Below are 12,236 nucleotides of genomic sequence, written 5' to 3' on the forward strand. Positions count from 1 at the left end.
GATCCCTTCAGGACAGGTGGTGAGAGTGACAATGCCGGGAGGGTGGAGGGAAGGAGAGGGAGAAAGGGGGAACCGACTATAAGGATCTGCATATAACCTCCTCCCTGGGGGATGGACAACAGAAATGTGGGTGGAGGAAAGCATTGGACAGTGTAAGATATGACAGTATAATATATATATTATCAAGGGTTCATGAGGGAGGGGGAAGTGAGGAAGGAGGGGAAAAATGAGGAGTCAATACCAAGGGTTTAAGTAGAAGCAAATGTTTTGAGAATGATGAGGGCAACAAATGTACAAATATGCTTGACATACAATGGATGTATGTAAGGGTTGTGATGAGTTGCATGAGCCCCCAATAAAATGATTTAAAATGTATATATATATATATATATATATAAATTTAACATTTGTTTAAATAAAGATGAAATATTGATTGATGACAAACTTCATTCTGGACATCTGCCAATGGACGAAAATGTCGACTCATAGTGCATTTGGTGTGTGTTCCACCAGGTCAGACTGTTAATCAAGCTTTCTATTTACAAGTTCTGAAAAGATTGCATAAGAGTGTGTGACAGACCGGGGGCTAGTTTTGCAACCACGACAATGCATCTGCTCACACAGCCATCTCAGTGCGTCCATCTTTGGCAGGGAAAAAAAAAAGAGCATTTGCCTCTCTTGCTCCATGCACCTGACTCAACTGAACTGGATGTAGTCAAATTCTTTGTTTCTGGGAATGAATGGAACATGAAAGGACAGCGATGCAACAATGTAGAAGAGATGAAGAAAAAAACGAGGGAGGTACTTCCAGCCATCCAAATAGATGAATTTGAAAAATGTTTCCAAGAATAGAATTGTAGATTTGACAAATGTATGAAATCTAATGCAGAGAACTTTGAAGGTGATAAGGTTTTTTTGTTATAAAAAATACATAGCTTAGAAAAAAATTTTCTTTAAAAAAAAATTTAAAAACCCCAACATATATTCCAGGTATGAGGTCTAGTGCTTACACTTTGGACTGTGATCTGCGTGGGTGGCAGTTGGACAACACCCACAACTCTTTGGAAGACTGGGCTTTCTTCTCCCATAAAGAGCTACCATCTGGGACACCCACATGGGGGCCGCTGTGAGTCAGCATTGACTGGATGGCAGGGAGCATATATTCCCTGGTGACATAGCCCTTATGCATTAGGCTGCTACCTGCCAGGTCAGTATGGTGAAACCGCGAGTTCTCTGTGGGACCTTTGATCCTGAAAGCCTATATAGTGTTGTGAACAATCAGAACCAACTCCATGGCAACAGGAGTTTTCATTTTGTCAATACAGTGAAACACAGAAACCAAGTACTGTTTGGTATGGAATCCATTCACAAGAAATGATTTAATCTGACCACCTGTGAGGAGCCCTGGTGGTGCAATGGTTAAAGTTATTGACTGCGAACCCAAACCTGGGTAGTTTGAACCCACCAGCAAGTGAGAAAGATGCAGCAGTGAACTTGGACAGCTTTGGCACGCCAGTGGGGAAGTCGTCCTCCTTCCTATAGAGTTACTGATTCGGGGTTGACTTAGTACCCATGGGTTTGCGTTCTAGATTCACTTGAGTGTAAAATTATACTCACATGCTCTAGGAGCACTAGGGCCCACTGCCCAGAAACTGTCAGTGCAACACACTTCTGTTGTTGAAATCACCGGTGGTTTTGCCTTGGGTTTTGAGGAATCAGAGGGCCTCCGACAGGCCTGATTCCACTGATGCAGCTAGCAATTTTCACTGAGGTTCAATGTCATTTAGTCACATTTTGAGCTGATTTACAAAACAAAGATTTACAAAAAAAAGATTTCCAGAAATGTCTACACTCCAGGAGCTCAATTATCCCCAATGGTGCAGGTTCTAACTTGTGTGGACCTTGATACCAGACAGGATACAATAAATATTCTGATTGTTTTACCGGTTCAATTTGCCAAGTATAAAGATGAGCAGAGCCAAATTATTTATTACATGGGATTTCTTTTGGCAGTTTTCCTTCATCTTCTCACTGGGATCTGCCAGGTTTCGGTCCCACATACATTGAGTATAAGCATTCATCTCTCGGCTAATCCATGTAAAAACCAGATGGAGACTCTAGGTCTGAGTTATTTAGTGGCAGGCTCTGCAGGCCATTTCCCGTGTGGCTCACAAAGTGGAGTATTTCTCTGCTTCCCTTTCTGAGCCCGTGCATCCTTCCATCATGAAAAGTAGCCAGTGCCCAAGGGGTATGTGCGAAGATGTGACATAAAGGAGAAAAACACCAGCTTTTCGATGTTTGTCATTTTTATTGGCAATACTTTAGGTCCAAGTTTCAAACTGCAATATTTTTACACTCAAGACACAATCATGCACAATCCATATTTCAATTTTCTATTGCTTCAACCACAATGTAAAAGAACAGTATTGGAAACGAAAAAATCCTTAAGAAAGGCAGATGCTGAGGTCAGAAAGATGGAACCGTACCATCAGTCGGTGTACAAAGAGTGATTCAGTTGAAAGCCAAACAAACGAAACCGACCATAAATACCTTTAATCCAAAGTTATAGAAGAGATTCACTACACATGGGTTTACAGATAACACATTCTAACAAAAGCAATGCACAGCCAAATGAGATACAATTTGGATAAACAATGAAAATGCAGATCCTCCTCGACTGGTGTGGTATAGATATTCCCAATCAAATCCCAGTAGACATCAGTCCCGTTATGTTCTAGCTCTGCCTGGCTGATGCACCGAGATCCATAACCCAACCCGTTAATGGTAATGGGGTTCTGTGAAAGAACTTACTGTCACTAAGGAATACAGTATATGCGGGTCCATAAAGCACCCCACGCACAGGCACACACATTAAACTTGAATTTAGCCCTCAGGGCTGGTTGGCACTCTGCTGTAGGCAGGGCACTGGGACTGCCCCCCTGACTTAACTTCCTATGTCCCTTCTTTCCAGCAGCATCCTCATACAACTAGTCAGTAACTGCGGGAGTTTTCATGAGAAATGCTATCTTGGCTTCCCTACAAGTAGATTTTTCACACTCCCTGATGCTAATAGCTTTGTTCATTTTCCTTTCTGCAACCTGCAAGTACTAGGTCCACTCTTTGTAGATCCAGTCATTCAAATGTATAGGCTCTGCCATCTTGTGCCATTTGAGAATTAATCTCTATCAAGCGCAGCCAGCAATGCTTGGGAAGAAAGTAGAGGCTCCCAGGTAGTCCTCTTCTAGCAACTACGACAGTGTGTTTATGTTGTAGTAGCAACTAGTGGCCACAGTTTAATGAAAACCAGACTTCACACACAGAGTGTCTAGAAAATGAAAACTGGGAACACGCAACAGAAAGAGGACATTAAAATAAAAAAGAAAACAACTGTGAATGGATTGGAAGGCTGCCACAGTTTTATCACCACGCCTTAGTATTCTTAACTTCTTTGCCTTGAGTTGTTTAATCATCTCATGGAGTTCTAATGTTCAATTGCAACCCAACGAGACCTAGGCTTAAGCCTGTGATATTTTCGATCACTTTCACAGGCTGAATTTGTGAGTCAACCTGTAGGGAGAATGCCAGGTTTGTTTGTTTGTTTTAAAGACCTTGAAGAGATCATTTAGTCCAATACCTTCATTTCACAGCCGAGAAAACCGAGCCACGGAATGGCTAAATGATTTGTACAAAGTCACAGTTCAGTCAGCAAAGAAGCTCATAGATTCCTAGGCTAGTAGTCCTTCCCCTCCCAACATCTGATGCGTCTCTTGCTGTTTATTTTCTCTGAGGCACAAAATCAGGTGAACAAGGTGCCTGCCCAGCTGCTGGCATAATGTGACATTATTCACCCAATGGCAGCTTGCAAAGAAACCTCTTAGGGACACTACCCAGCTTCCACAAGTTGATCTTGCAAGTTCAACCATGTTCAATGGCAGCATAAGTGCTACAAGTCCCTTCGCACTTGCAGGTGTGTCCGTGGAGGTGCTACCTCAGTTCCTGCACTTGCAGATGGACTTCCATATTAAGCAGAAATTCTCCATGCGTGAGATCAGAAACAGGAGTGGACAAATCAGAGCTAACCAACAGATATATCCTATCTGAATCAAAGCTCTTATTAATGGTTTCCTTAGGAAAAATATTTCCATTGTTTCTAAGGTCCCATTCATGTCTTTACCATTTCACATGCAAATATATGTCCAGATTGTATATTAAGCCTTCTCAAAATCCCAGCCAGGCCCAGGAGACTATGTCTGTTGACAAATACTGAATTTCAGTCCTCATTTCCAGAGACTGGGAAAAGCTTGCCTCCCGGTCATGCTGTTTGTTGAATGGAATATGAATGGCAAGTAGCTAAGCAAAGGACCATGAGATTAAAATGGGGGTGGCAGAACTAAGACACTCATTGCTAGTTTTACCTTGAGGATAGTCAGTGGGAAGCCTCTGGATTCTCTAGAGATAAGAGTCTGCTTTGGGTGAAATTGAGGGATAGGAGGTGACGACATCATTATCCAAGTCCTCTCCTCACATGTCTCTTGTGAATTTGAAGGAAATTCTTCTCCTTTGCTTGGTGCTCTCCCTTCCTCTTTAGAAACCCCAATGGCTGCACATAAGCTACAGCGTAGAAAGAGAGAAAGCATGCAGGGAGCTCCGAGACACAAAGCTAACAGGTCCACGACAGAAAGTCAACAGACAAAGGCGGGTCTACATTTCAGTCAGAGTGTTTTCTTTTCATAGGCAGCTTTTCATTGCAAGTCATCATCCCTATTGAAATAGACCTGACTTGCCTAGTGGCCATCCAAAGGCACCTCCTACCTAGATGATCTAATATCCGGCCAGACAAGGAAATGATGAGGGCTGGGGATTCTAGCCTTTGATCCCTCAAACAGTCAACCTTATTGTGTGCTAAAATGATCTAGATAGGTGGTATCTGAAATAGGTATTGTGAAGGGTATTGGTTAAGAGTGACCCCTCCAATAAAAAAGTAACCAGCCATCTTGCAAGCAGAAGGATGCATCCGAATTTCTGCTAGTGAGTTCGCCCTAGCTTTAATGTACAGGGTAGAGACCCACAAGAAAGCATGTGCCATCCCCAAGCGTATGCCAACCTCAGCACCCAGGCAAGTAGAAAGCCTATGGAATCATTGTAACTAGCAAATATCTGTGCCCTGCATGCTCTGGGCTCTGGTCAGAAGGCTCTGCTTCTGGTATCTTCTCTAGGTTTCTATAGTTCCCTTTCTGGTGTTTATTTATTATAAAACAATATTATAACAGCATTGAAGGATAGTTTAAAACAGGAGAAACGATTTATAATCCCACCACCCTAACACAATGAATTTCAATTATCTGTGTTCCCAGTCTCTGTCCATACGCACACTTATTTTTACATCGTGTGATCCATTAATGTGATTTAGAAGTGATTGTATAGATTTTTTTTCCCTCTGAGAACTGGCAGCCTTGTCAGAAATAAACAACCCACTGAGCAAAGGAATATATTTACACAATCTTTGAGCTGAGAAATATCTTTTATAGACAAACATCTCAAACTATCAAAAGTTATACAGACAACAAGAAGCAATTTCGTAGTTTTCTTTTTCTTTTCATAATGGAATGTGCTTCACAGGGGGATAGAGAGATGTGATCAGGCGGTTAAACTGAAAGAGTGAAGTGCAAATTCACAAGCCTGAAAGAAATCTGACCAACACAACCAAAGAATAAATACTTGAGTCAAACTTTCTGACATGACTTGGCCATCCAGTAGCCAAAATGGAACACGGACACACAAATATTTACAATGACACACAGACGAGATCAGCAAGAACGAAGTCATTACCCAACATGGTGACTGATCCGAGGGTATTGGGACATCCAAAAATCCTCCTGGGATTATGACAACACGCCGGATCCTTGCTACAACGTTAATGCTCTTTTCTTCCTTAAATAAATAATTTCTACTGTGCTTCTCACCCTTCCCTGACTTTCCCACTGCCCTATGCCTATCTCAGGACATTTTGGAATCAGCATTAGACAAAGTGCCCTCGTAGTCTCGGCACACTTGCAACATTAAAGATCTGGATAGACTCACCTGTATCAAGATGAGTTAAATAAAACAAAACAAAACAACAATCCAGGGAAAGGGGATCACACATCACCCATCCGGAGTCCAAGGTGTTCAAGTGTATCAAATAAGAGTTCTTCACCATCCTTTTGGCCAGGAGAAACAGCTTCTCTCTAATACTTCTTAGAAATATACACAATTCTCCAACACAGGAAAGGGGCTTTACTAGGATCAGAGATTAAAAGTTGTTCTCATTGTAAAATATATATAGAAATAAATTTGTAAGGGAAATGCATACTGGGATACATGACCATCAAATCTTGGTCACGAAGTAATGGTAAAGTACCTGGCTCCTCGTCTTTAATATGAGGAACCTGAAAGTGTAAAAGAGCAGCCTTTTCTCTGCGGACAGTGATCTGGAGGATCACTGCTCCAGGGTCTTTAAACCACAAACAAAAAAGAAAAACCCTTTATGACTTAGAAAGGATGCTGACAGCTAGGGCTTCTCAGCCAGTTTGGGGGCCTTCCTGTCCTGGAAGGCCACAGTCATCAATGTACTGAATTCTAGGGATTTAATTGGATTCCCTGGCATAATGAATGAATGAAAGAAAAATCATCCCCACTCTGGAAAAAAAAGGAAAAGAAAATAACATGAGCACCTTAATTTTAAATAAAATAAAAATTAAGGCCTCCATCTCTCATAAGAACAGTGTGGTATTACGATTTTCAGGCCCAGCCAACGTTGACAAAATATAACATGGTATGCTCCAAATGAATTATAACCAATGGTTTTTCTTTTCATATTTCTTGCTCTATCCCTTTTGGGTGGATTTTTCCTGAAAGTGGGGGTGGGGGTGGGGGAGGTGTCAACCCCCATCCCATTTTATGGTCAAAGAAAAAAATTAGAGGAAAATAGGATTCTCCACCCCTGGTTCCATCTCCTAAACACAAACAAGTTCACTGCATGGTTTGCAGAAACTCTGAGGAAAGTGCTTTCATTTTAAGAATAGCTGGTTAGATGGACAATGCACCTTGACAGAGAGGCTCACGTCATTGATGTCTTCGTTACCGTCAATAGGGTCTATCCAGTTTACCGATATACTGAAAATCAATAAGCCTTATGTGTCATCAATTGTTAGCTTCCCCAAGACACAGAGAAAAAAACTTCCCAGAATTGATAAAATTGACAACACCTTATCCATGCTGGCATCCTCCAGATATTTTTGTATGTTCAGAACTTTTCTGAAGTGTCAACTGCTGGGTTTGGGGGACAAAATAGATGTATAGTGAAACAATGGTCCAAGCTACAGAAAGAATTCATTTGGACTGATATTTTTCAGGAAGTATGAATGGCGACCAAAATGATTGCCACTAACGAAATGTTAAAATCTCTATGAACAGAATTTTGGAACTCAAAAGCCTGAGAGGGACAGCACAGGAATGTACCGCATTGTGAAACACAAACTGATGATACCGAGGAGATCAATAGGGCACAATCACCTAGAGCCAAATACTGGTTGGGGTGGAGCGTTCTCACCGACTTCCAGTTTCTTAGAGAGTGGATGTCTGTGAGATCTGGCTAACCAGCTCTTTAAAACAAAAAAGAAAGAAAGAAAGAAAAGATAAGATGATGACTTGTCGAAAAGGATCATTTTTATTACCTGGAAATGGGTGGGGTTTACTGTCCACCCCCACCGCCCATTGATGTACCTGTTTTCAGTGTTCTGTGCTCCACAAGCACACAAGAAGATTCAGTGAGGTACCTTTTCATCTTTGTTCACGCTACAAGTATTTTCAGAGGGACACCCCATCCTGTGTTCCTTGGGTCTCAGATAAAGTCCCATGTGGTTTCTCCTATCAGGCTCTTCCAGGTTCAGGACCTGGCCTGGCCTGGCAGGAGTGGCCCTGCTTCACTGTGCCCCTTTTGTAGGCATCATGAAGATGAGCAAACTGGCGTCTATGAATGATCAATCAACTGCCTCTTTTAGACATCCTTGTGAAAATGTGACAGGATTTCACCATGGGAGCTTTATTTCAATATGCAGTTTTTAAAAAGCCCTTCCTGAACACACATATTCCTCTCTGCTTTTGAAAAATGTCTTAAAAAGAAACCTCTCCCAATAGAAATGTGGAAAAAATAGGTACACAAACCAAGCCACCACTCTAGAAGAATCAAAAAATTACAACTCTATTAGGGCATGGACTTCCACATGTGCACACAGTCCTTGCTCTGTTTATAATTTTTTTTTTGTTTTGCGTTTTTTTCCTTCCTTTTTTTGTTCTTTTTTGTTTGCTTTTTTTAATAATAAAAAGTGTTGACATTTTGTTTGTTGGTTGGTTTCCTGGACATCTAATGAGAACGCATGTGAAAAACATCACATTGGGTAAGGAATGTTGAAGGAGGTTTGAAGGCAAGAGGGGCTACGCTCTAACTTAAAAATGAAGACAACACGATGAAGCGGGAGGGTGCACCTTTGAGAAACCTTGTTCTTCAAAGCGAATGCACAAAATGAGGGGATTCACTACTGGCTCTTGCGCTTCACGAAGGAAGTGACTACTTTGCTGGCCACTTCCACATTGCTGCCCTGGTGGGGCTGCGATTCGGGCTTACAAATAAATTACAGAATCTGAGGGCGTAGGAAAAAAGGCTTACAAGAAGTTTCTATTCATTGAAAGGGAAAGAGCCCACCACCATCCACCCCTGTGGTTTCATTTGGATCGTCTTCTCTTCCATCTCTCCGGCAGCAGAGTTCGTTTGTGTTCTCAGTCCTTCGCATGAGGGAGATGATGGGGGTCAGGTTTGCAGTCCTAGCGGCTGCTGTTCTTGATCGCTTCCTTGGCAGCGATAATCAGGGGAGTCAGGCTGGAGAGAGGCTTGGCTAATTTTAAAAATGGATGCTGAAAAACACAAGGAGAGAAAGGGAGGGAAGGAGGAGACAAAACAGAGGAATAACTGCAATTCTTTCTTTCAACATATCTACTGCTATACATTCGAAAACACTTTTTTTTGGGGGGGGTGTTGTTTCCTTTTCCCCCAGTAAGATACCTTTTGAGCACCCAATGAAGCATGACTGATTCATTAGTTACAGTGCCAGCCTTTGTCCTGCTGGTGTCTGCATCCTGCACTGTGAGCAAATGCTCTGCAATATGACCTGTAGTCTTAGAGTTAGGGGGTCTTGTAACATCACATACTATTTGCTCTGGGTTCACTTTCTGATTTTCTTAAACTAAAGAGTATATCTGGAATAGTCCCGGGAAAACCCCCCCAAAAGAGTAACTCAGTCGAATGCTAAAGATTTTTTACCCTGAAACCAGTAACTTCCTAATTGCTAACCCAACAACTGGGCCTCTGCCATTTCCCTATTGGGCTCTCTGCAGTACTTTTCAGTCGTAGCCATTGACTGGACTGGGATGCATAGCCACCCTACCGGGCAGAGTAGAATTTCCCCTGTGAGTTTCAGAGACTGTAACTCTTTAAGAGAACAGGAAGCCTCGTCTCTCTGCCTTGGAGCTGCTGGGTGGATTCCAACTGCTGCCCTGAGATTAGCAGCCCCATGCATAACCCACTATACCGCTAGGGCTCCTTGGCGGTACTTAACTTAATCCAGGTGAAATATCCTTTCCTACTGAGTTCTTTCCCTCTGTCGTGTTAGTTAGCCATTTCCTCTTCCCCTGCTTCCCGAGTTTCATGTCCTTCTCCGAGCTCACACGTTATCAGAACCATCTTCTTTTCCTCTCTTACTTCTTTACAAACCTCATTTTCTTTCATAGTGTCAGCTCGAATCTCTGAAAACTCATAGCAGTAGTTCTACCCTGTCTTATAGGGTCGCTCTGAGATGGCATCAAATTGAGGGCAGTGAGTTTAGTGTGGACCTTCTCTTCCCTGAGCTCTGGATCCTATTTCATTCATCACTGGCCGTACTGGTATTTTCTCCGGAATGGCCTCCAGTCATCTTCAACACTTAAAAATATGTGTTAAAATATCCTACAACAGGATACTCTCCTTGTGTGATATAAGGTACAAGAGTTTGAAGTCAAAGCACCACCATATAACCCACAAAAATAACATTTTGATGTAAGTAACATATCCACCCATATACAATACAGAAATGATGAAGCAAAATTGTTCTGGCGGAGTGTGTCCATGCATATACTGCGGTCTCCTGATATACTTCTCTTTTTCTTTTTTTACCATTTTATTCGGGGCTCTTAAAGTCCTGATGTTTCTTGAAGTGAATTTCTGCCTCATCTATCAGTCTGCCATTATCCCAAGTAAACTGTATCATTTTGTTCATATTTCTACCATTCTGTTGTCTTCAATATCCTATTTGTGAGCATTAAAATAACCCATGATAGAATTCTGACCATAAAGGTATAATAAAGACATACGTCATAGCCAAGAAGTTATAGATCATGCTTTGTAGTACCCTGGGGATCAGAAATGAACCCACTAAAACCATACCTTTGTTTCTTTTATTATAAGTAGTAATTATAGTACATTAGCACAGTAGATGAATGTGGACACTTCATGAGATTATCTTAAGTGAGATCATTAGATTATATTAGATCTGCTTATTTCCTAGTTTAATGGCTATGAATTGGGCTGCTAAGTGCAAGGTCAGCAGTTCCAAACCACTGGCTGCTAAGCAGGACGGGGCTTTCTAGCCCCATAAAGAGTTATAGTCTCACAGGCAACAGAAAGTGGGTGAAGGGAGACATGGGTCAGTGTCAGACGTGAAAAAGATAATAATAATTGATAAATTATCAAGGTTTCATGAGGGAGGGAGAGGAAAAAATGAGGAGCTGATACCAAGAGCTCAAATAGAAAGAAAATGTTTTGAAAATGATGATGGTAACAAATGTACAAATATGCTAGACAAAATGGATATATGTATAGATTGTGATAAGAGCTGTATGAACCCACAATAAAATGGGGTTTTTTTTTGAAAAAAAAGATATGCAGTCTAGGAAACCCACAGGGGCAGCTCTACTCTATCCTCCTGGGTTACTATGAGTTGTAATAGACTCAATGGCAGTATTGATTGAAGTCAGCAAAGTGCCTCCATATTTTTCCCCTTTTGCAAATTCTTAGGGTCTACTACCAAATTAATCTTCCCCCACAGGTTTCATCAGGTTTTAGTGCTTTCACACTATATATAGCCATACCACTTTAGTTGTGCATTTAAAGCTCTCTATGGTCTTACAGCTTCCCTCATTGATATATTCACTACACTAGACCTTAAACCTTGCCTACAGGTAATTGATCATATCCTAACCCTTCAATCTGAAATGCCTTCCCTCTTTTTTAAAAATCATTTTACTGTGGGCTCATACAATTCTTAACACAATTCATACATCCATCCATTCTGTCAAGAACATATGTACATTTATTGCCATCATCATTATCCAAACATTTACTTTCTACTTGAGGTCTTGATATCAGCTCCTCATTTTCCCCTCCCTCTCCGCTCTCCCCTCCCCTCCCTCATGAACCCTTGATAATTTATAAATTATTATTATTTTGTCATGTCTTACACTGTTCAATGACTCCCTTCACCCACTTCTCTGTTGTCTATCCCCCAGGGAGAAGGTTATATGTAGATCCTTGTAATCAGTTCACCCTTTCTACCCCCACCTTCCCTCTTTTATCTCAGCTTATCTCAAATTGATCCATCTTTCAAGGCCCAACATATTTTTTCCCTGTTCACAGACATGTTCTCGTCACCGTAGCCTATTTATCTGCTCAGCCATAGCACTGGATGTTTGAGTAGCTGAATGAATCTCTAAAGAGACTTGCATTCTCTTTTCATGTACCAAGGGAGATTTCCAATTTTGGGGGAGTATGTATCATACAGTCAACAGTCTCCTATCACCCACTGGGCTAATATACATTGTAAATACACATTGCTCAATAAATCTCCATTGACTGCTAGTGAATAATCTTAGGTCACACAGAAAGCATACAAATATTCAAGACCCACCCGTATCTCCTCTTAAGATTTTCTGATAGTTTCCTTCTAACCTCTGTAATGGATCATGGTAAGTTATGGTTGGAGAATAGAATTATGTAGACTTGTTAATATGCATGATATTATTTGTAAGTATAAAAACAAACACTATAGCAACAAACTATCAGACTTAGACTCAGTCATTGGACCAGTTCAGATAAAAAACTGTTGGGG

The 12,236-nt window shown here is 41.3% G+C and overlaps 1 protein-coding gene across 4 annotated transcripts in view; it reads right to left on the minus strand.

Moving 5' to 3' along the window:
* Nucleotides 1–7,689: 7,689 nt before the first annotated feature.
* The window catches only part of PAK3 (p21 (RAC1) activated kinase 3), a 333,228-nt gene continuing 328,681 nt past the window's right edge, over nt 7,690–12,236 (minus strand). For all 4 annotated transcript variants that reach the window (XM_075538540.1, XM_075538538.1, XM_075538541.1 and 1 more), the window contains one exon: nt 7,690–8,952. In XM_075538540.1, coding sequence (XP_075394655.1) covers nt 8,863–8,952 — 90 coding nt within the window. In that variant the 3' untranslated portion in view covers nt 7,690–8,862. The remainder of the gene's footprint in view (nt 8,953–12,236) is intronic.

Source organism: Tenrec ecaudatus, chromosome X, assembly GCF_050624435.1.
Source record: "Tenrec ecaudatus isolate mTenEca1 chromosome X, mTenEca1.hap1, whole genome shotgun sequence".
NCBI classification, from domain to species: Eukaryota; Metazoa; Chordata; class Mammalia; order Afrosoricida; family Tenrecidae; genus Tenrec; species Tenrec ecaudatus.